This window comes from Epinephelus moara, chromosome 8, assembly GCF_006386435.1.
Source record: "Epinephelus moara isolate mb chromosome 8, YSFRI_EMoa_1.0, whole genome shotgun sequence".
NCBI classification, from domain to species: Eukaryota; Metazoa; Chordata; class Actinopteri; order Perciformes; family Serranidae; genus Epinephelus; species Epinephelus moara.
In genome coordinates, this window is record NC_065513.1 from 30,879,496 (window position 1) to 30,904,872 (window position 25,377).

Below are 25,377 nucleotides of genomic sequence, written 5' to 3' on the forward strand. Positions count from 1 at the left end.
ATGGAAACCAAAATGTAACGATTTAATGTTGTAATTTTACGGAAATTAGCATTCTAGGAGTTGGATGCCCGTAATTACGAGCATCGGGCAGTCCACGAATGTAGCATAATTGCATCTTAACGGATCATGTGACCAACCGGAGAGGACTGAAGGGAAGGAGCCGTTGTTACCGTCTGTCAGCTGCCTCTTTCACTCTGAAGGCACCGGGGGAGGAGGACCAAAATGTGCACCAGGTGAGATTAACGGCTGATTTTATTGTACCCCGTTTCATTTTGGGGTTAATGGGTTCGTCACGTGCAGCTTTCCGCCGCGTGCGCCGTGTGCATTAAATAACAGAAGACTCAGAGAGGCCTTTGTTAGATAAGATACTTTTCCACACAGCGGTTGTGTAATGTGTTTTTAATCTGGTTTAATTCAGTCATTTAATTTGAATTTAGCTTTTTAATTTACCTTCATTTGTTTATTCACTCACAGCTCAGAGCAGAAACTCTGATCCTCTCATGTTGCAGAACAGGCTTGACTTATTTCTGGATTCAGTTTCCACTAAAATGGCCCAGTGCCATGATTTCAATTTCTGTATTACTATACCTCTCTTGTGTAACACCAGCTGTCATATGATGCCAGAAATAAATTCAGTATAAAGTGTAGACTAGGTTCTAAGTGTTATTTTTCTGCAGCAGCTGAAACTAAATCAGATCTCAAAGGTCCTGCAGGTTTTCACACTTTGACCCACTCTGTTATCACGAAGCTGCATTATAAACACTCACATGAGAGTCTGCTTGCATCGCTCAGCCTGACACATCTCTCCTTATTCCTGTCACATAATGCTGATGCTGCAGAAACATGAGGAAGTAACCCTTCTGTGTGTGTGTGTTTTCTCTGTGCAGCGTCCAGCCTGTTGAGTGGACCACCGACCTCAAGAACCAGAAGTGAGTATCAATGGAAATGCTTCACTTCCTGTTTCGCTGGACAGCTGTGATGATGATGATGATGGTGATGATGATGGGTTTTTTGTTCTCAGCTTTGATGGCATCGTGTTGGTGACTCAGAGCCATGACACACTGCCCTCTGAGCTCGACTGCCTGAAAGCACCACTGCAGGACTACAGCTCTGTAAGTCTCTGTCCCTCTCCCACCTGCAGCCAGTCAGCCTCATTACAAGATTTATATTCTCACCCCATCTGTCTTTATCTTTTTCCAACCCTGACTAAGTTAATATCTGAGTTTCATCTAACGTGGTATTAAAAAGTCTTAACCTGGTTATATCCGTGGACACCCTGTAACTTGTGAATTTGCTTCTGCTTCTGTTTTGTGGGATTCAAATAAAAGAGGACATTAAATTGGCAAACTATATTCTGCGAGGTTCTTTTATATTTATGCATTAAATTCTGATCTGCTCTGGTTCAGTACCATTCCTTTAAATCAGGACTTTCTGATTTAAACATTGTCTTGACTCTGTGATGTCTCATCTGTAGACTAAAGCAGTGGTTATGATGTCACATAGTGAGTGCTTTCCCTATCTGCTCTCTCTCTCCAGGTGGACAGTGGTCTGGGGGAGGAGGTGGTGGTCCTGAAGGTCCCTGGTCTCCCTGGTAACCGTATGGTGTTTGCCTCCACCGGCCCAGTAAACCGCGACTATGATGACATTAGGCGCTTCAGTGATGCAGCTGTCAACGGCATCAAAAGGTCAGTGAATAGATTTTTTTTTCCCCTTTAGGCCAGAGATTACTTGCTTTAAACCACGTGGTAGGGGTGGGAGTCACCAGAGGCCCCTAAGATACCATTATTATTATCACAATACCTAGGTCACAATACAATATTATTGTAATGAAAAATAGTTTGCGATATGCTGAGTATTGCGATAACGCACATTGCGATTTATTACTTATTTTCAGCTGACAGTTAGGAAAACTTTGCCAACATCTGCTTTATCTAATAAGATAAAGTTTTCAGTCTGTTCATCTCACTTCAATCATTTTTATTGCAGCAAAATATATAAAAAAATATATTTTTTATTCGCAATATTGATAATTTATATGATAAAAATTTTGATACTTGGCGTTTATGGATACAGTCAGTGTCCCCACCTTCATGAAATTCCTGGAAAAGTTATGAAATTAGAAATATTTCCAGGCCTGGACATGCTTTGGAAAGTATGAATATGTGCTAGCTGGTGGCGGGAATGTTTAACTTGCGAGCAAAGATAGGATGCGCTAGCAGTTTGCTTATCCACAAATGCCTGGGAAGTGCTTGTCTACTCATTTTAAACACCTTAAATAAAGTGGAAATGGGGTGAAATGTTACGGAAAAGTTTTTTGAAAATTAATTTGTAAAAAAATGTGTGGGAACCCTGTAAAATATTGCCACACAAAATATCATGATGCTATAAGTATTTTCTCCCCACTTCTGTGAGCAATAAGTCTGTCTTGTGTATCCTATGTACATTTGGAGTATTGGTTGTGCACGTCCTATACACACATGAACGTTAGGGGGAGTAAAGTAACGTCCTTGAGTGCTGCTACATTTATTGTTTACATCATGCAAATCCATAAGTAATATGTGGTCTAAGTTCTCTGGTGCGCCCTCTAGTGGAATCCTCCAGTAACACTTGTGGTACACAGGCAAGTGTGTGAACAGTTAAGCTCACAATGCATTCGGTTGTCGAAGAACCATGTGGTTAAAACACAAGAACATCTCCAGCCTTAGTGTCTCATATTGCTGGTTTACCTCCAGGTTTCTTTGTCTGTGTCCTTTCAGGGCCTTGAAAGCAGGCATGCAGCGCCCCCTGCTGGTTTGCCCTCCACACGCAGACTACAAGAACAGCACTTTGGTGGCTGCACTTGGGGCCCTTCATGCTCTCTACATGGTGAGATAATAACTCCTTATCATCAGAGCTTTGATGGCTCTGTTCAGACTTGGCACTTGATGTGTCCTGGGTTATCAGACTACAAGGGCACAGTTTTATAGTAGTCGTGAAGTACTGCTTAGGTAATGCGCTGCATTAACAGTCATGTAATGAATATGAAAGTCTCAGCTTTGTTTGAGCGTATCCAGATCTAAGATACTAGCTCTGAACATGCAATAATAAACTCACTTATTAATCTTTTTTGCCCTTAAAAGCCGCTGGAAGTGAGAGAGGGGAACGTCAAACCCACCGACTACAAGGTGTGTGTTTTGGGTCTGTGGGCAGCAGAGGAGGCTCAGGGAGAGAGACTGGTGGAGCTAGCTGACGCTCTTGAGAGCGGGAGGTGGGTCAGATACTCTCATTCCCTGCTGAGATTTGTCGTGTTGAGTTGTTCACGTATTCACCACCAGCTGTCCTGTTTCTCCTCCTCAGACTGGCATGCCGTGACATCGGTGGCTCTGACCCTGAACGTATGGCTGCTCCTCGTGTGGCTGATTACGTCCAGGAACTCTTTAAGAACAGCCCTGTGCAGGTAGCAAAGAAACTTTATGTCATGTGAAAACAGAATAACATGATCCTCTGTTTTTTATTGTTTGGAAATAGTCAATAATCATCTGGTATTCCTTTTGGGAAACAGTTTGAGTCACAGTCCAGGACAGCTGTGTGAGCGTGTTTGTGTTTATTAACCTCCAGGTGGAAGTGGTGAGCGACGTGAAGGTTCTGGAGAAAGAGTATCCCTGTCTGGCTGCAGTCAACCGATGTGCCGACTGTAAGAGAACACATTTTGTTTTATCACTTATTAACATGACACTTGACACAGATTTCCAAGACTGATGTTAAATGGTGATGCACATTTATTCATAGTTGTCCTCCTCATACAGGTGTGCCTCGTCACCAGGCCAGAGTCATCAAGCTGCAGTACTGCGGAGAGGGACCAGTCCAGCAAACGCTCATGTTGGTGGGAAAGGTGAGAGGAGACTCTCAGACTTCTGTCCTCGAACCAATAAAACATTAAGGGATGAAATAACTATTAACCCATACACTCACCAGAGTGTCCCCTTAAAACATGAGGACATGACAGAACAAAATTCTAAAAATCTAACAACTCCAAAAGATCAGTTAAATGTTCACCAAACATCCTTTGTGGCAGCCGGTCTTTTAAGCACAGTTCAGACCAAAGATTCGTGATGAGGCATGTTGAAACAGGCAACTCCTTACAATGTATTGTACTGCAGCGTTCTAAAAACCTGCTGGTTCACACCAATGCAACTACATGAGACAGTGTATCATCTCTATGCAACAACTCTCTGTACTTCTATTCTCTTTTCCAGCTTTTCAGGTTTGTTTTGTGGCTGAATATAATTTGTAATGTAATAATTTGCTGCTGATTTGACTAGCTGGGTTGCAGGTGACATCATCAGTCGGCTCAGCTCAGACCGGCCAGTTCACACTGCTGCAACTTTTCTCTGCAACGTTTTAAAACGCTTTTGTCTCATCGCAAATCTTTGGTCTGAACTGGGCTTTAAGATGATCAGGAAGGACTGTTGGTTTTGATTGGTTTAATTTGAGTTTATTGTGTATATGACTGACTACTTGATAAACAGAGGTTGGTTCTTATGTGTTGTTTCCCAGGGCATCACCTACGATACTGGCGGAGCCGACATCAAGGCTGGTGGATTCATGGCTGGGATGCACAGGGACAAGTGTGGAGCTGCTGCTGTGGCCGGCTTCTTCCAGGTGAATGATTCACCTTCTCTCTCTGCACCTGAATAATAAACCGTCAGGAAGCTTTTAATGCACCTCAGACAAGATATTCAGCACTTGTGACTCAGCTTAGGTGACTCAGACCTGGACTCTGCTAAGTCATGTTGAACAGAAAGACATGAATATTACCCTTCATGCAAGCTCTTGTTTAATCTTCAGAGGAATACGAAGGGCCATCTATAGAACACAACATATACTCAGATTTAAGAGTTACACATTTCAACAGGATCATGAAACTGTTGTTAAAGTCTGCATCACTGCTTCCTTCCTAACCCCCGCACTGCTCTCTAGATTTTAGCCAAGCTGAAGCCAAAACATCTGAAGGTTGTCGGCTCCATGGCCATGGTGAGGAACAGCGTCGGTGCAGGTCGGTGTAATCAACTTCTCTTTCCCATCGTACATGTTCCTGTCAGGGAGATCTGTGTTAGAGCACCTGTGTGTGTGTGTGTGTGTGTGTGTTTTCTCAGACTGCTATGTGGCCGATGAGCTGGTGGTTTCCCGTGCGGGTCGCAGAGTGAGAGTGGGAAACACAGATGCAGAGGGACGCATGGTGATGGTCGACCTGCTCTGTGAGATGAAGGAGAAGGTGACAACATCTGGTTTTTAGTCCTTCCCTATTAGTTTGTTCATCTTTTCTGAGCATATTTCCTTCTCACTGTGATGATGTGTGTCTGCAGGCGGTGGGTGAGACGTCTCCTCAGCTGTTTACTATCGCCACTCTGACTGGTCACGCCATCAGAGCCATGGGACCTAACTACTCTGTAAGTACCGCTGAAATACTGCCACCTACTGAGACAGTGATATTTAAACATTACAGTGTCAAATAATCCACTGCTGTATTAGTCATTGTTTGTTTGTGTGTAGATCATCATGGACAACGGACCGGCCCATCACAACAAAAACGCTGCTCAGTGGCAGATAGGTGAGAAAACTATGTGGCTGAATTTAACCATGGCAGTTCATTTTTGATCCTGGGAACAGTATAATGACAGCGAGCGTTCATCATGGTCTTGGAGTTTCTCTTCTTACAAATGCAATGCCATAGGTTGCCCACCAGATGTCGCCATTTTGACTGTATCAAACACTTTGAAATGATAAACCATGTCATGCACAGCTGCTCTTTATATCCTCCATCACTAACTAGCGTATGGTCTTTGTCCTCTCTCATGCAGCTGGAGAGGCTCTGGGCGATGTGTTCGAGGTGTCCAGTATCAGACGAGAGGACTACGAATTCCACAAGGGAAAGTCTGAGTATGAGGACATTCTGCAGTGCAACAACCTGCCGTCCTCGGCTACACCTCGAGGACATCAGACCCCTGCAGCTTTCCTCATCATGGCCTCAGGGCTCGACAAGGTGCTCACACATTGTCAGAATAAGTTTTTATTTATCTGTAAATATGAAATATGAAATATTTAATATGGAAGCAGTGCAGTGATTAACTTGTTTTTCCAACACAGCATGGTGTGGACTCCAACGCGCCCCTGCCGTACTCCCACATTGACATCGCCGGTTCCAGCGGTCCCTTCCCTGGTATCCCGACAGGAGCCCCCATCCTCGCTATGGCAACCAACTACTTCCTGCCCGACTGTCTCTAAACAGATACCCTCAGTACGGAAACACCAGTCTCTGCGCTGACTGCCAACGCAGATTTGTAACCGTCCAAATAGAAATCAAATCTCTGCCACATCTCGATGCAAAGTGTCTAATTTTTTACGTCTGACATTCCTTAATACCTCAGATTGCTGCGAGAATGTTCTCTGCTCTCTTTTCTAAGATCTTGCAACGTTCATCCTGCCTGCACCAAGTATCTAACGACCCTGTCCTGAAGTGACCTGAATCAACATGTATACTCAGGGGTTAAATGGCAGTATAAACATACCATCCTTTTTATATGTGTGTCTGTATGTCTGCGACAAACTGAGGATGTGGTTGTGTGATTAGTGATGCTTTGTGTCAGTCAAAACAAGTAATTCTCATTGATCAATAAAACAAAATCAAGATTTAAAAGTCAGCGTTTTTTCTTTTGTAAATTTTTGCGCAGGTTTGCATATTGCACACAAGTTATCAGGGGAAGAAAAAGAAGAAATCTTGTGACTCAGGGGAACATACATATATAACAGCCTCTACATACAGTATATCCCAATAAGGGTTGCAATGTTATGAGATTTTCATGGTTCATTCACAGTCTCAGAAAATATCGCGGTTTCAGAATGACGCTTAAAGGAATGAAAACAAGGGTTATTAATGGTCTTTATTACTATAACTGAAAACTTGAACTTGTAATGGTTTGTGTAAAAAGTCTCCCCTTTGGAAATAACTCAAATAAAGGGGAGATTATCCGTCCAGTTGCATATTGTTTTTCAATATCTTAGATAGGTAAATGTACATGGTATGATAAACATCAACTCTTATGTACGGTATACCTTTAAACAAGTATATCATTGCAGCCCTAATTCCAATGCATACATGTACTCATACATGCACACACATCTTGACGTAGTATTCAGCAAGGTATTTTTTGGGCTGCTATGGCAGAAGTTTCTATATGAATGGGTTGAGACAGAATATTCTTAAATTTATATGTTTAAAGCCTTTCATCAGTGTCTTGCTTGCTTTTTTTAAAAAAAAAAATTGTGTCATGTTTCAATTGTATGCATTTGTTACTAAAAAGGGATAGAGAAAATAACAACAGTGGTTTGTTCCACTACTGTCTGTGGTCCTCACAATATACGTAACACAATTAATCTAATTTTAATTGTCAGGAAACACCACATCCTTTGTTGCAAATGAAAGGGCTCTTTTCTTTTCCGACATGAACTTTAAATTTTGCTCTTTTCTTGCATTAACTTCGAAATGCTTCTCTTGTGTTACTTAAATGAACTTTAACATTTCTATTAATTTTCATCAAATTCCCCATTTTTTTCAATATTTGCATTATTTGAGTGATCACTATAAATGCACTGCACGTACACCAGACTTAAACATGTTAATTAGACCCTTTAATTTTTTATAATTATATTTATTCTACTTCACATTTATTTAAAGCACTGAATATTCTTCGTTTGCCTGTCTGTTGTTTATATGTTTTTCCAAAGGTTTTTGTAGTTTCCTGTATCAAATGTTTTGTCGTCATAGATGTGATTAATACTACTATTACTACTAATAATAATTTTACTTATAATATAATATAAATAATATAATATAATATATACAACAACGTTACAACGAGCTTTACAATGACAACAGTCGGATTGTCAACAGTTCAGAAAATAGTCCTCTCCAAAATGGCGGATATCAGTGCCCACTTTAACAAGAGGAACTACCGTCAGCGGATACGGAAATGACGTGAATTTGCCGAATCATTAAAACCTGATGTTAGCGCGCGCTTACAGCTCAAACCTTCCCTCTGTAGTGACAGTGGTGTCTGCGTGCTGCCCTTCTGCCTCCAAACAACACAAAGCCTGCTCTCTAAGAGGACTCTCCGTCACTTCACTCGGTGATAACTCAAACTACAGACTCCCTGTTTGACGGAGTGACGCCACAGGCGACAGAAAACACCTCCTCGTTTGAATCTACGCAGACTTAAAAACTCCACCGCCACCATGTTTGAGGCTCGCCTGGTCCAGGGATCCATCCTGAAGAAGGTCTTGGAGGCTCTGAAGGACCTGATCACAGAAGCCTGCTGGGACGTGAGCTCGTCTGGGATCTCGCTGCAGAGTATGGACTCGTCTCACGTCTCCCTGGTGCAGCTCACCCTCAGGCACGACGGCTTCGACTCGTACCGCTGCGACAGAAACCTCGCCATGGGAGTCAACCTCAGCAGGTGCGGCAAACATCACACACAGCTCATATAGGCAGGAAATAGTCACATAATTGTTTTAATATGTTGTGTTGTCATGTTTGCTCGCAGATAAACTGAACTTATGCTGACTAATGTAGATAGTCTGACAGGTAGAGATGCTGAAGTTTGCTCACTGCTATAATCTGCATAAAAATACACGAGGATTAGTTTGTCTGCTCATCACAAACACCTGCACACACTCACACGGTCACTTCAGTTTCATCTGTTAACACAACTTAATGATCTGTGTCTAACAACCTGAAACATATAAAGTCGGTGGCCATCTTGGCGGAGTTGCCCGGGCATGTCTCTCAGTTAACCCTTTACTGCCAGGGTGAAAACACAGCAGCATGCACATCTCTTATTTACACGTATTTCGGTTTGTTTTAATGTGTGTTTTGTGTTTAAATCACATTTTGTGTACTTGAGAAGCAGCAGCTGCATTGTCTTAAAGCAGCGACGTCATTTGACCGCCAAATTCTGCGCAGAGAGGGTTGGCGGGAATTATGCTTGAACCCGGGAACATCCACTTCCGTTTTTCTGCCGCCTCTCTTTGTAACACTACACCGGTGTTAGGATGGCTTTAGTTACCGGGCTTTTTGTCGTATGATGAACAAATGTAGAAACACACACCCTTTTACTTTACTGGAAGATGTTTAATTTGCTAACGTAACGATTTGATATTACATATTTAAGGTGTATTTAATTAGATATACCAGATAAATCAGGGCTGAAACAATGAATCAGTCGATGGGCAGAAAACAATTGTCAACTTTTGTTTATAATATGGATCATTTTTAACTCCTTTTTTTATCATAAGAGACAAAAATTCCAGATAGTAATTCAAAGTGCTTTTTTTTTTTTTTTGGCTTGAACGTTGGACTTCTTCAGCTTTTATAAATGTATATTGCAGGGAAGTCGTACATACTTGCATAAGGGATCATTTTTCCTATGAGGCCTAAAACATGTAATCAATCAAGTTTCTTTCAGTTCAGTTTTATTTATAAACCCCAATATCACAAATACAGCATACGACATCCCTCTGTCTTTGCGACTATGTGCAGTAGATGTTGTGTGTACAGAACAGATCAACATAATAAATTTACAGTAATCCATATGACTAAATATTACAAATAGAGAGATGCAGGGCAAACAGTAATGACAATGGCTACAATAACATTGATTATAGTAATAATATTTTAGTTTTGACTTATTTTTCTCCCTGTCGTTCCATACAGCATGTCAAAAATCCTGAAGTGTGCAGGAAATGAAGACATCATCACCCTCAGAGCAGAAGACAACGCAGACACACTCGCTCTTGTGTTCGAGACGCTCAGTAAGTTTGTTGTTGAGTTGTTTCCACTACACCAGAAAAAATCATCTTGGTAGATGTCGCTCAGCTCTGTTTCCTCAGCGTCTTATTCATGTCCTCTCCTTTCGCTCCAACAGACCAGGAGAAAGTCTCAGACTATGAGATGAAGCTCATGGACCTGGACGTGGAGCAGCTCGGTATTCCAGTAAGTATTCTGTGGCCTGTCCTTGTGTTTTTGGATTCAGCGTAACTTTTCATGCACTGTGTCCCTGACGTTTCCTCTGTCTGTGTCGGTGCGTCCCTCCAGGAGCAGGAGTACAGCTGCGTGGTGAAGATGCCCTCTGGGGAGTTTGCCCGTATCTGCCGTGACCTGTCCCAGATCGGTGATGCCGTCATGATCTCCTGCGCCAAGGACGGAGTCAAGTTCTCCGCCTCAGGAGAGCTGGGCACAGGGAACGTCAAGCTGTCCCAGACCAGCAACGTAGACAAAGAGGACGAGGCGGTGAGTTGGCGTCATTGGGAGCTTTTTATAGAGGATGAACTCAAACAAAAGATGATTTAATTAAGATATTTATTGCTGATTTAATGTTTGTGCCCAGAGGGAAGGATTAAAGGTTGAACTGACAATAATCTGCAGCTATTTTGATTGTTTGAGACTAAAGTGCTTCAACCATTCCCTCACTTTCTGTTTTCAGGTTACTATTGAGATGAATGAACCCGTCCAGCTGATCTTCGCCCTCAATTACCTGAACTTCTTCACGAAGGCGACGCCACTGTCCAAGACCGTCACCCTCAGCATGTCCGCTGATATCCCCCTCGGTAAGAGCAGCTGTCCTCTTCTTAAATGATTTCCAGTTTTTATTTTACTGGACTTTCTGTGACCCTAACTTGATCATTTTCGTCTCTACAGTGGTGGAGTACAAGATTGCTGATATGGGACATGTCAAATACTACCTGGCGCCGAAGATTGATGAAGAGGCTTCCTAAGTTGTTTAAAAACGGCCCAAAAAGGGAGAATAGAGAACAGCAGGCGGCTGGGACTTGTCCTGAGTGATTGAAGGGCTGAGGTGATCTCATGGTGGTTGGTGATCTGAGGTCTCTTCTGATCTCTTCGTGTCTAATGAGATTCAAATCAGGAGGTGTATCAACTGTTATGAACTGTCATCTGTGATGCCATCTGTGTGACGTGACGAAGCGTCAGAGCAGCTGGCCGTGGTCCAGACAGCCCCGGTGTAAATTCCAGCACTAGTTCACTTCACTTTTGTGTCTCGCTCTCTTTTTGCCCATTTTTAGGAAAGCTGGTTTCAATTATCCCGTCTCTTCTTGTAGATAACACATTTGTAAATACTTCCTGTGGTTTCGCACTGTCGGTCAACCCCAAATGTTTTTGTATTCATTGATTCAGTCCAAAATAAATGATTCAACTTGTTTCCAATATCTTTTTTGTGCTTCTGACATTTGTGGATCAAAGTTGTAAACTTCATGTTTGGTGTCTTAAGGCAGTGGTTCCTAACTGGTCCAGCCAGGGGGTCCAGATTTCTCCTACGTCATTACTTCAAGGTCCACACAGTTTAATATATAATCAGTGTCATGCTTAGCTTCAGCCATATCGTTAAGCTAGTATTCTTTCTCTGCCAAGTAGCTGTCTGTTAGTCACTTGCACTACAGCAAGAAAGTGCTCTCTAAAATACAAACTGTGCCTGAAATGTATTGTACTTGCTCTACATGCTTGAGAGTCACTTGTGGTCCATTCAGAATTGACCCAACCACTTCCTTGAGGTCTTTGAGGTGTTTCAATTTGGACTCATTTTGAATTATCAGTCTAGCCAAACTTTCAAGGGACTCCATTTGATCACAAGTAAAACCTAGAATCAAACTAATGATTCACTGAATCTCATTTACTCGCCTGCCACACTTGTCTGGAAAAGAAGACCTTATGTTAGATAGAACTTTGCACCCCCACAGTACTTGCCTTAAAATCTTTATTTCCAGAGAGTGACCCAAGCTGGTATTTTTATTCCCTAGAGGTATTTATTGCCCATGGAGTATCGTTTATAGATGTAATTACACTGAAAAATGTAGAAATAAATGCTACCCTACTTTTACCAGTTGACTTAACTGCAGTAGACGGTATACATCTTTGTCTCTAAACAAGCAGCCATCACTGAGCTAGTTTTTGCTTTTTTTGTTGTAAAATACTGCAAGATTTTACCTTTTTGTGCCACAAACACTTAAATGAAACCATGTGAAAAGTTGAGGGTAAGGTCTTTGGTGGAACTGGTAACTCAGACATCTGAAATTTGATAAGGTGCACTAACTCAATATTTCTTGTGAGCAGATTTATTTTTATAATGTGAAATCTTAATCTAAAAACAAACTAGCAACTGTAGCTGTTAAATTAATGCAGTGGATTAAAAAGTACACTTTATTGCAATGTCTCTTTCAAAACCTTACAAATATATGTTCAAATCATTTCTAAGTGCACTGCATTATTTTATCCTATTTGTGTAAATTAAAGCTTCATGCACAACTACATAAAGTGCTAGAAATAAATATATTTTTGTGTCACTCTCCTCTTCATCAATAATAATAGAAAAACTAACAACAATAATAGTTAAAATTAAAAGAAGAGAAGATGAAAAAACAAAACATCACAATAAACAGTAAAAAAAATGGGAAAGTCCCATTCAAAATGACATACTGTTCAAAACATTTTGTGTATTCTGCCATTGGGGTGTAATTTGTTCCAGTTTCTCTAAATGGTCTCTAACCACTAAAGTTAATTTCTCCCTTTCAACAATCTGTTATACTGTTGTTGATGCATTTATTTTGGGTGTGATTGGATTTTTCCATGTCCTTGATTCCTGAATCATGGCTGCCACACACAGTATGTTGAAAACATAGACTTCATTCTGTTGTATCTGTCCACATAATTTATTCCAAGTATGTTTTTATCTGTGGCGGTTCTTTTTTAATCAAATATGTATTGTATTCTTTTTTCATTAACCTCGTCCCAAAAGGGCTTCAACACTGGGCAAAGGAAAAAGGTTAGTTCTCACTGAGGGGGAACATTTCCCATGTTTATTTGGGGATAGAAAATATTTCTTTATTTATTGTGTGGTATTAAATTTATTTTACTCTATCATCCGTAATTGAAAGTTTTAGTAGTATTTTATAAATGTGGAGCAGAAGTATGACGTATCAAAAAAGACATTTCAACGATAGTACAGGACTGTCACAAACAGTTGCTGCAGCAGTAACCAGGTGTGGCCACAAGATGGCGCTCTTCTATTACTTTAGTTTTTCTTCTATGGTTGAGGGAAAATTATCACCTGTCAGGTCACATTTGTGAAATCATTTACTCTGATGAAATCTACTCTTAATTTCCATTGGGATTTTTTCCCCAAAACAAATGTCAGTGGATTTATTTTAGAGGAAGCACCTGTAAATGACATCAGATTAATAATCTCTTTGTGTCGACATGATGACTGCTGGCCTCTGTCAAGGGCATGTCATCTGCATTAAATCCCTTCATCTGTATTTCAGTTATTTAACCAGATTTCAGGGGGATTTGGACGTTCCCTCTCAGGAGTCATTGTAACTGTTGGAGTGGGGAAGCTTCAGAGCTTCAGGTCTGTTTCTGTGCAGGTCAGTGAGCAAACTGAATAGAAGTGCAGAGTATTCAGACAATCCACTAAACATGCAGCCAGAAATACCTGAGACACACAAGCCTACATGTCTGCCTGCCTGCCTGCCTGCCTGTCTGTCTGTCTGCAGCTGCTTGATGTGTACTGTGTTTCAGTGCAGGAGGTAGTTTGGAGTCAGACAGTTTTAATCCTCACAAAGCTTTAATCTGACTGGCAGACACATCTGGCTCCACACTGAACTTCCCTACTGTACACAGAGTGGAGTGTCTATAATGAGATAATGTGATGGGAACATAAAGAAAACAGCTGCTGTCTAACTTGTAATACATGTCTAGTATTAAGTTAATAACATTTTCATTCTGTCTAAGAAAGCAGAACGACATTGTCTGGATAAATGAGAAGATTAATAAAGCTACATGGAGCCCACACTGTGACTAACTGCCCTCTCTGAAGACACATCATCATATTTTTGGAAAACTGAAAGAGTGATTCCAGAGAGAAGCAGACAGAGGGGTCTACAGTCTGTGTTTGAAGGATATATCCAGGATGTCAAACTGACTCAGCAGCAACAACAGGTTAAAAAGACAAAGATAGTTAGAAGCTAAAGCCGAACTATAGGCTACAGATCACAGTGTAAAAGTGAACCACCACATCACTGCTGATCGCCACACAAGACAATGAATATAAAGGGAAACTTCACTGATATTGAACCAGCTGTGTGGCATCGCAGTGTGTGCAGATGAACGGTGTTTGGCTTCGTCCCTGTGCAGCTGCCAGCACCCGGACCTCAAAGTCTCCCTGCTTCCCTTCACTGGTTCCTGTACAGCAGGGTCGGCCTTTTTTTTCACTGTTATAATCGGGACTTAGCGAAGGGTCAATTGAGGCAGAACCATGAAACTCAGTATACACATGGTCTGATGATTCATCTCTGCCTGCCAAAGGACAAACTGATGTCTCATACAGGTCACAGGTTTTATGGTTTGAAGGTGATTTGTTTTATCTGCAGTACTTCCCTCAGACTGTCTTAACCTCTGATATCTTTTCATTTAAATCTGTCTAGTCTTGATGACCACACTGTCGTCGAACATTTGATAAATTGATCACATTTTATCATTGTTGTTTCTTGCCAGCAGGGTAGCTTGTGCTGTGGGTGATACAGTCAGGGTCAGTTGTTACACTGTTACATTTGACCCCAACACCACCAAAATGGTTTCTACCTGTGCAGTACCTTCCTTATCATCTCCTTCAGGCCTCTGATATTGAATTATTGCCTGTTTCCAGGACATGTATCACTGAGGCTGATCTATTATGGGTTTTTCTTACATCATACCTTCCTCTCAGTATCTGATATTATTGTTGTTATGCTTTTGAACTAGTGAGGGTGAACCCATTATAAGTGTTTTAATACACCCTCTTAAAGTGTACAATATTATAGCTGACATGCCTTTGTACGTATATTACTGGGGCTGTGAGCCCTATGAAGTTTCCTGCCTTTGAATATTTAGGTGTAACATCATTCCTACTGTCACCTCCTAATTGTTAATCATGAGTTTAACTCTTTATGAATATTCCAGCTTTAAACATGCTGTGAGTTTGCTGTCCGTCCGCAGTGTTATATATTTTCTTGTCTTTGTTATATTTTTATTAAATTTTATCGCCTATTTTTCAATTCTCTGTCACCCTCTTTCTTTTTATTTGCGATTGAACCTCTTTTTTCTTGTCGTTAGATGTGTGAATCACTCATAGTATAGATATACCTCATTTTCATTTGCGATTTCTTTCAGTGTGTTTTTTCCCTAGTGGGCGACACCAATATATCATGTGACCTGTGTCACATGACCTCTATATGAGTTTTTAAATTGCACACCTGTTGCCAATCCCTTTTACACCCTGATGAATGCTCTCTAGTTGAAACACGTTGGTTTATCAGAGTGCCTCAGACGTATTTTCAGACTGCCTGCCTGCACCATGGACTTTGACACAGAGTGAGCTGGTCAGTTGTTCTGTATTTTATGTGACTATTTGCCTTCTGCTTGAAGAGCACCTAATTATTTGCAATTAACTATGCAGTGCCTTAAGCCAGTACAGCAATCCCTATTTTTCTCTAAAAACTTTTAGTAAGGAGTCCTAGCTGAGCAAGGAAGGGACAGAAACCTTCATCTCACTGGGGAGGTGTGGTTGGCCCGTTGCTAGGTGTGATACATTCTTTTAAGAAACAGATTGGTTCTGACAGACACACCTTTTGTGAGCCTGCAAAGTGTGGACACCCAGTGGAAATGAAATGAACTGCTGACTGTGAAAGTGTCATTGTTAGTGTGATCACTGCTGATGGAAGGTTGAGACAGACTCAAGTCATCACTAATGCACTGATGCGTTTTCCAGTTTTCCAAATATCTTAGTGTTGTGATCATTTTATCTCTGGCTTTATAGCGTTAGGTGGGAAATGTGTGCATATTCCTAATGACATCGATCACAAATATTATACCTGCATGATCTAATGTGTAGCATTTCATTTCAATTTCAATTCAATTTTATTTATAAAGCCCAATATCACAAATCACAATTTGTCTCACAGGGCTTTACAGCATACGACATCCCTCTGTCCTTTGGGCCCTCACAGCGGATAAGGAAAAACTCCCCAAAAAAACCCTTTAACGGGGAAAAAAACGGTAGAAACCTCAAGAAGAGCAACTGAGGAAGAATCCCTCTTCCAGGACGGACAGACGTGCAATAGATGTCGTACAGAACAGAACAACATAATAAATTAACAGTAATCCGTATGACAAAATGAGACAGAGAGAGAGAGAGAGAGATGCAGGACAGACGGTAATGACAGTAGCTTACAACAACATTAATGAAAGTAATAATATTATAATTAATAATAATATATTAATATCTGATAATATACATATGTGACAATAATCATATGTGTATAATAACAGTAGAAGTATGACTAATGATAACAGCAGCAGCAGGAGGCATCTGGCAGGACATTTACTCACTGTTATCCATTGTTTGCAGAATATTTCTCCGACTCCAGCTTCTTAAATGTCCTCCTCTCTACTCCTAACATTTTTTTGACCTTGGGAGTTCTTTTAAGGGCTTAACATTTTGTGAATAACCTTTATTTTTACAAGGACCAAGTCTTAACTTTAAGGAGAAAAAGAATTTTCTTAGAATTTCATCCCTAGGGGCAACTCTTAGTACGAGAAAGCTTTGTGAGTACGGCCCCAGTGAAAGATGAGGCACCTCCTTGACAAACATTTTTCAAACAACACTGTGGTGATCCCTTTCTGCCTGCCAACGGACAAACTTATGTCTCAAACTTGATATGATTAATTACACCATTTTAATTGTTAAATGGATATGAATTAGTTTTATCTATTTCTATATTCTTTTAAGTTTATTGTTATCCTTGGTATTTATTTGAAGGTATTAAGCGTGTTGTTACAATCGCCCCTGCACATGGGGGGAGATGTAATATTTGACTTTTAGTGCTTCAATCAATAATGCAACTCTAACATGGCTTGTGAAAACAACTGATGACTGTCAACAGGTCGAAAGAGTCTGTTCTCAGTCTGAAGTTGTCAAAATCTGGCACTTGGGCAGTGACTTGCAGTGTCAGACACTGACGAAAAAAGCCGTCCTTTTACATCGGCATGATACGCAGCCAGTCGCCATTATAGTTAATGGCAACCGGCTGCATCGGGGGAAACACGGCAGGACAAGGACGAAAGTTAAGGCGGGGAATGTGTGAGTAGGGTGGTCTGGAGCAGTGATGGATGGGTCCAACAAACACCCAAGAGAGCAGTGTTACAAACATTAAAAAATAGCTTAAGAGGTTTTGGAGCCATGGCATCAAAACCAAAAAAATGTTACAACAGCCCCCACTCTCCCCTATTTTCTAAAATGTCACTTTTACTACACTGTTATCTGTCCATCAATTTTTCTCCCTTATACCCATAAAGAGGCATTTTCTCATTTCCCAGTCCGTCACTGTAACGTCTGATTTTAAAGGTCCTGGCTGAATAAAGAATAAAAGCAGCCTACGGCAGAGACAGCCGAGTTAAAACACAGCAGATTACAACCTCACAGTAGATCGCCTGCCATTGTAATCCCACACACACTGGAATATCCAAATTCATCTGCTGAAAGGGGCCGGACTCTGATGATCTTGCACACATGCTGCAGTAAAAGAGGATTTTATTTTTTATGGATTTATTTATGCCAAATACATTTGATAAATGTATTTTATAATTCCTAATATGTATCACAGGAGTCGTCCAAATCCAAACCAGATATCACCAGCTTTCCACTTTGTATTAAAATGCTTGTGAAAACTTGTCAGGGAAGCTGCACTCATAGTATTTTATTTTCTAAAACACAATGTACTGCAGCAGCGGATTTCTGATTAGAGCCTCTGTTCCTGATAAGAGAAGACGTGTGTGTCTTCAGTTGCAGAGCGGGGGAAAGAGATGAGCCTGTCATCTTAGGAAGTGACCGATAAAGCAAAGCGACAGCGCAGCCATTTAAGCTGCCTCAATATTTAATTAACCACTGCCATCCAGGTTAAGATTAATTACTTCCTGGAACAGAGCAACGAGGGTTCAGCCTGATTGGGGTTTCCGCTTCTGAATTGGCCACGATTTCAGACTTCATAATGACAAATAATGTCAGAGCTGTAATTATGAGTTATATTTAATGGGTAGAGCAGATTTAGATAAAATTAGGCCAGTCGGGCCATATGTCTTTATGTCGGAGCTACACAGAAGAGGTTCTGCTGGGTTTGAAACTTACATCATTCAGGCACATAACTTTTCTATCATACTGACTTTATATTACTGTAAATTCCTGCTTGTTATTATATATTTATTACTTTAACATGACATGACATACCATAACATGAGCGGCAGCAAGATAACCTTCCATGGAATCCAGACACTGGTGGTGGTGGTGGCTGCTGACTGCTGAGGCTGATGAGGTTGATGTATATGTAAAGACTAGGTGGTGATGGGGAGGTGGAGGGCGTGAAAAGCAAGAAAGAACCATACTTAAAATAGTTACCTTACTTATTACATTTAAATAGGCTAACCAGTAATCTTTAACCTATTACATTTAAAAAGTAACCTTCCCTAAACTGCCTATGACAGTAAGAACATGTTTTGAATGCCCATGGCAGCATTTATCAGATATTACAGAGTTTTTTTAAAGAAACACCAGATAAATAACAGAGTCCTGACATGCTTAATCACTGGTACCTTACCATGACAGAGGAAAAGTCATAAAAGTCATAACAAAATTAGCCAAAAAGAGATATAAATGCACTGAATTAAAACTAATCCTGTAAATATCTCACACATGGCTCTGAAGAAATAATGTTAGCTGCTGAAATAGAAAGATCTTTTACAGCATTTTGTAATATTAAAGTGTCACAGTGAGTGCAGTGTAGTAAAACTGGGAGTGCACGAACCATTGTAACCGTTTCTATCTATGAAGTTTTTGTTCCAAAGGCGAAGCATAGGTCCAAGAAAATGAACAATCACCTGATGGGAATGGACTTAAACTCCAGTTCAGTCCACCCTGATGATTTGGTTCTGTGCCCAGTGAGCCAATTCAATATCTTGATCTTTATGTCTTGATCTTTACATTGGTCGATGAGTTCAACAAGATAAAGGCATACTAAAAAACAAAACAGAAGAGTACCAAAGTCACAAACAATGCCAATCCCTCCTTAAATCAGTGTTATTATCTGACATTCATGTGTTATTGTGGGTTCCTGAACACAATAGTTTTCCCAGGCTTTCAGCAGTGTTTCAGACTTTCTTTGATAAACTCAGAATGAACAACATGACAGGCTCAAGATTAAAAATAATTCAAGCAATTATTTATATTTCATCCCTTCATATTTTAATGCGTTTTTTATGTGCTTACACGTTGCTTGGATGTAGTCTGTTGTGTTCAAGTGAACCTGATCTCTACAATGTTATCATGAGGGTGCATTCCTGTCCCTCTCCCTCTCTTCTGTCTCTGTCTGGCCTTTAAATTGCTTTCTGGAGGCAGGGGATTTGGGCCAGGGAGATAAGGGGAGCAGGATGAAACACTCTTGCTGGCTGTCTTTCTCTGGGAGGCAGTGGGAGTGTACTGAGCACGGTACATTTACTGAGACAGAGGAGAGAGCGGGTTGTACTTGCTTATCCCTCAGGGTCAGCGAGGAGACGCCTTGCGACATCTTTCAAACCCATTTCCAAAACCGCCGTCAGCCTTATCAGCAGCAAAACAAACCACTTGTGGGTGAAAAATGTCAAAGCATACAGTAGAGTCTCACTAAAAATACATGGAGATGCTGCAGAACGGATGTCTCTTTGTTTCTCCACTGTCAACAGATTTATGTGCATGTTCTTGTGGTTTTTCCCCTGCTTGTCAGTCAGTCGGGTCCTGGAGGATCCCAACCCAACCCTCAGACCTGACACTCTCTTACATAAGCCCTTAGTGCTCTGCTGTCTCCGCAAGAGCAGGTTGCATGGATTATTGATGGCAGTGCAGAGCGAATAAGTCCTCACATGGCAAGGACATACTAGTCACACACGTGCTGCACGATCCACCTGCTTCAGAAACCACTCTGTTTCATATTTCATCCTCTCTATTGTAAAGATTTCAAGGGAGCGTGTTGTGTTTCTGGTGGTGTGAGCATGCGGGGATTCCCTCTCCACAAACACTTTACTTTTTATGCGCCCAACCACAGTACATTCATGTCACCCTCCTCCTTCTCATGCCTGAGCTTTGATTTCACACAGCGTGCCTCCCTGGTTGACACACATGTATTTCTGACTAGGCTCTGCACGTTGAAGTCATCCCCGCATGGATTAGCATATTAATGGGATGTCCTCTTTGTCCCTGTTCTCTGTCAGTCAGATTTCACAGCAGCGAGGGAGACGGACGAGGCGAGGCGGATGGGTAGGAAGGGAAGTGCAGAGATGGTGGAGCGTGCTGCAGCTTGGGAGTCACACTTGGGTATAATGATGCAGGTGGGACGAATACTCAGTGTGGGAGTCGAGCTTCATATGTTCTTAGTGACAATTAAAAGTTGCACTTATTTGGTGGGTGTTGATCCAAATCAGAAAGTAAAGACAAACTGCAGCTTATGTTGGACTGCTTTGGTGAAAGAAATCCAAAAAGTTTTTGTCGCTTAAAACATACATTTCGCCCAGAATTTTATAAGAAAATGGCCAAATTGGTGGTGGAGCCACTTACCAGAATGTATACAGAGTCCTTTGAACGTGGCACATTACCGCCAATACTCAATTTGGCCAATATATCGCTTATTTTAAAGAAGGGCAAACCCTCAGACTGCTGCTCATCATATAGGCCAATAAGCCTGATCGGGGTTGACTGTAAATTGCTATCTAAACTCCTTGCCAGGAGATTGGAGGTTCATCTTCCAGCTCTCATTAAGGCTGATCAGACAGGTTTTATCAGGAACAGGTTCTCATACACTAATGTTAGGTGCCTTCTTAATGTGATTCAACATGCAAACTGTACTCAAGAGAGAATTTTATGTGTTGCTTTAGATGCAGCTAAAGCATTTGATAGAGTGGAATTTGAATATTTGTTTGAAGTTCTTCAGAGGTTTGGACTTGGGCCTGAATTTATTAAGTGGGTTAGGCTGCTCTATAGCACCCCCATGGCAAGAGTGCTGGTTAATGGCATTGCCTCTGAGGCCTTTCATCTTGGTCGAGGCATGAGGCAGGGCTGCCCCTTGTCCCCTCTGCTATTTGCTTTGGCCATCGAGCCCATTAGCTGAGGCAATAAGGTGTGCAGATAACATTTTTGGTGTCAATCTCTGTGGAACTTTTCATAAACTGGCACTTTATGCTGATGATGTTATTCTCTTTTTGACTCAGCCTGAATCTTCTGTCCCAGCCCTCATCTCCACTATACAATTATTTGGCAAGTTCTCAGGTTACAAAATTAATTTCGACAAATCTGAAGCGCTGCCGTTGGGTGACTTTGGGGATAAGGGTGCAATACCCAATTTTCCCTTTAATTGGTCTGATTCTGGTTTCACATATTTAGGAGTTAAGATCTCTGCCAACCTAAACAACCTGTGTAAGCTAAATTTTCTCCCCATTTTGTCTTCAGTTAAAAGTGACTTACTCAGGTGGTTTGACCTCCCCCTCTCCTGGATGGGTAGAGTGAGTTTAATCAAAATGAATGTTCTCCCAAGAATCCTGTACCCAATGCAGATGCTCCCTTTGAGGATAAATAATTCTGTTTTCTCTGATATTGATAAAGCTATTTCAAAATGTATCTGGCATGGGAAGAAACCGCGTCTCAGTTTGAAAACGCTGCGGCTGCCCAGGGAGAGTGGGGGTCTTTCATTGCCTGACTTTAAACTTTATAATTGGGCATGTCATATGCGTACCGTGTTTGGGTGGCTGAAACATTTTATGGATCCTACACAGGAAACCCACATTGATGCTTGGCACTGCCCCTTATTGTCTCCACTTAGCCTTGTTGTTAATGAGAAGTCTTTGCTCCCAGTCAAGGTCAAAAACAGTCCCATTATGATGAACACAATCAGAACATGGGAGAGGATTGTTAAGCCCACTCAAAGTAAAGGTCCCTCACCAGCCCTTCACCCTATTATTCAGAATAAGGCCTTTCCCCCAGGACTTGATACAAATATATTCCAGTGCTGGTATGATCATGGTATTAAAATTGTTGGAGATTTGTTTGAGAGGGATGAACTGTTGTCTTTCGAACAAATAAGGGCCAAATTTGGTGTACCATCTCAACATTTTTATGGCTACCTCCAGGTCAGACATTTTATTAATAGCCTAGGTCTCACTGAAGCCCAGCCAATAACCTCAGCTATTGACTCATTTTTGTTACAATGTCAACATAACAAGAAAATTATTTCCCATTTCTATAGGAAACTACAGTCCCTCAATCTATGTAATATTGATAAAATTAAAGGTTTATGGCACAGGGACTTGGCAACTGAGTTTGGAGAGGAAGCATGGTCAGATGCAATAGCATCAATAGGCAAGATCTTTTTATGCAACAGACTAACTGAGAGCCAGTATAGGATCCTTCATAGATTACAACGCACGCCCCAGTCCTTGAACTCTTTCTATCCTGAAATCTCTCCCCTGTGTAGTAAATGCAAGCAGGAGGTTGGGTCTTACATACATTGCATCTGGCGCTGCCCTTTGATATTTAAATTTTGGGAAAAAGTCTCACAGGAAATTAACTTAATTTTTGTTAAGAACATACAAATAGATCCTGGTTTATTTCTACTTAATCTTTCAGGAGTGGGACTCTCTTTGTCAAGTCTCCAGCAAAAACTCCTGTACAAGTTACTTCTTTTAGCTAGGAGATGCATTTTATTTCAGTGGATCAAGCCCAGACCCCCATCTGTTAACCAGTGGTATGGAGATGATATTTAAAGTTCTGCCAATGGAGCGCCTGAGCTCAATTTTAAAGGGGAACGAGAGTTATTTTGATAAGCTGTGGGCTCCCTTCTTGAACCGCCTACCGGGTGATGTAGCAGACTTAGTACGTAGAGGCCGCTGCAATGTGGATTGGCGCCCCCCTTGGACCTCTGTATCTCCTTAATGCTCTTTCTCAAGTGTTGATTTTGTTTTATTGATATGGCTGCACAGTCCCTGTTCCATGTATAATGTCTAAACTGTAAACTCTCTTAGAACTTTCCATGTAAGGTCCATTACAGTATTGTTTTTCTTGTGTTTGTTTTATTTCTACCTGTATTTTTCTTATTTTTATTTATTTTATTTTATTTTATTTTTTTGCCTCTCTTTCCATATGTCATTCAGTCTGTGATATGTTTTTACTTGCCTCTGCTGTCATGTATGTTCTCTGTTCTGTGTCTGTTTAAAAATGAATAAACTATTGGATAAAAAAATAAAAATAAAACATACATTTCAAAACACATGTGCACAGATACCACAATATACAGAGGCGTGCAAAAGTTTGGGCACCCCTGGTCAAAATACCTTTTACTGTGAATAGTTAGGTGACTAGAAGATGAACTGATCTCCAAAAGGCATGAAGTTAAGGATGAAACATGCTTTTCAACACGTCAAGCAAGATTAGAGTGTTACTTTTGTTCTGGACAATTTTAAAGTGAAACAAAGGAGAGGAGCACCATGCAAAAGTTTGGGCACCCCAAGACATTTAAGCTCTCAGACAACTTTTACCACGGTCTTAGATCTTAATTAGCTTGTTAAGGCTATGGCCAACATATTCTCACTCCGACCTCGTCACATTTAGTCATCGACTTTCTACGTCCACATACGACGTGAAAGGTACCCTGGGTGTGTTGGTTGTTGACGTTCTAGGACATCATGTCAAGTTTCGCCTGTTACATGCATTGTCTTCTTTCAAAATACATTTCTGTTTTCACAGGAAATTTAATGTTTACTTTCAGTCTCTTTCAAAATTAATCCACTACGTCGGTACAACACCCCAAATTGATGTTTTTTTTTTCCTTCAACAACAAACACGTGGTAAGGTTTAGGAAAAAGGAACAGGGTTTGGATTTAGAATCTTACGGGACACAAACACCGCTCTCTCGGATGAAAGTCGGTGTTTAACTTTTGTTCTTGTCCCGCTGCATTTCCCCCTGACGCTGCTGGCTGTTAAACTGTACCGGCAGCTGGCCCTGTATCATGCTGATGTTAAAGGATGCCTTTTTTCAATGCCGCAAGTCACTACTCAAGCACCAGATTTCGACGATGTCAGAGTTAGACTGGTCTTCCCAGATTTATATTTCATCATTTTCTTGCGAGATATACAGAACAAAAATGATTGAATTGATATGTCAAATATGTGTTAGATCATGGCAGTCGTGGAAGAAGTTTACAAATCCTTTATGGCTTGTTCGCAATCATAGTTAGGAGAGGCCAGGTGATGCAAATTTCAAAGCTTTCAAAATACTGTGACTCCTGAGACCTTGTCCCAACAATCAGCTTAGCACTCTGAAAACTAAAATAACTGATGCTCACAAAGCAGGAGAAGACTATGAGAAGATAGCAAAGTGTTTTCAGGTAGCTGTCTCCTCACTTTGTAATGTTATGTTAACAGGAACTGTGGAGGTGAGGTTGAGGCCTGGAAGACCAGGAAAACCTTCCGAGAGAGCGGCTCGTAGGATTATTAGAAGGGCAAATCAAAACCCCTGTTTGACCGCAAAAGACCTGCAGGAAGATTTATCAGACTCTGCAGTGGTGGTGCACTGTTCTACTGTGCAGTGACACCTGCACAAATATGACCTTCATGGAAGAGTCATCAGAAGAAAACCTTTCCTGCGTCCTCACCACAAAATTCAGTGTCAGAAGTTTGCAAAGGAACATCAAAACAAGCCTGATGCTTTTTGGAAACAAGTCCTGTGGACTGATGAAGTTGTATGTTTGGAGAAAAAAGGGACACCTGTCCAACTGTTAAACATGGGGGTGTATCGATCATGCTTTGGGTTTGTGTTGCAACCAGTGACACGGGGAACATTTCACAGGTAGAGGGAAAATGGATTCAGTTACATTCCAACAAATTCTGAACGCAAACATCACACCATCTGTAGAAAAGCTAAGGATGAAGAGAGGATGGCTTCTACAGCAGGACAATGATCTCAAACACACCTTGAAATCCACAATGGACTATCTCAAGAGGCGCAAGCTGAAGGTTTTGCTGTAGCCCTCACCGTCCCCCGACCTAGACATCATTAAACATCTGGGGATAGACCTCAAAACAGCAGTGCATGCAAAAGGATCTCACAGAGCTAGAAGCACACAATCATTCACTTGCTTAGCTATACACAGTAAACAGAATTTTGACCAGGGGTGCCCTGACATTTGTATGGAACTGTATTGCACACGCTTATTGTAATGTTGTT

At 41.1% G+C, this 25,377-nt stretch overlaps 2 protein-coding genes across 2 annotated transcripts; both read left to right on the plus strand.

The window, feature by feature from the left end:
• The first annotated feature begins 117 nt into the window (after positions 1-117).
• Positions 118-6,676, plus strand: zgc:152830 (uncharacterized protein LOC767682 homolog). The gene is made up of 16 exons (XM_050050492.1): positions 118-233; positions 888-929; positions 1,022-1,112; positions 1,537-1,685; positions 2,757-2,865; positions 3,120-3,247; positions 3,337-3,436; positions 3,598-3,673; positions 3,786-3,871; positions 4,537-4,641; positions 4,960-5,035; positions 5,136-5,254; positions 5,346-5,429; positions 5,533-5,590; positions 5,841-6,022; positions 6,127-6,676. The coding sequence occupies exons 1-16, from the start codon at positions 223-225 to the stop codon at positions 6,262-6,264; spliced, it is 1,554 nt and encodes a 517-aa protein (XP_049906449.1). The 5' UTR covers positions 118-222; the 3' UTR covers positions 6,265-6,676.
• A 1,367-nt stretch (positions 6,677-8,043) lies between these two features.
• pcna (proliferating cell nuclear antigen) lies at positions 8,044-11,259 on the plus strand. Its single transcript, XM_050051689.1, has 6 exons — positions 8,044-8,492; positions 9,749-9,846; positions 9,960-10,027; positions 10,130-10,324; positions 10,518-10,641; positions 10,733-11,259. Exons 1-6 carry the CDS (start codon positions 8,272-8,274, stop codon positions 10,807-10,809), a joined length of 783 nt encoding a protein of 260 aa, XP_049907646.1. The 5' UTR covers positions 8,044-8,271; the 3' UTR covers positions 10,810-11,259.
• Positions 11,260-25,377: the final 14,118 nt, after the last annotated feature.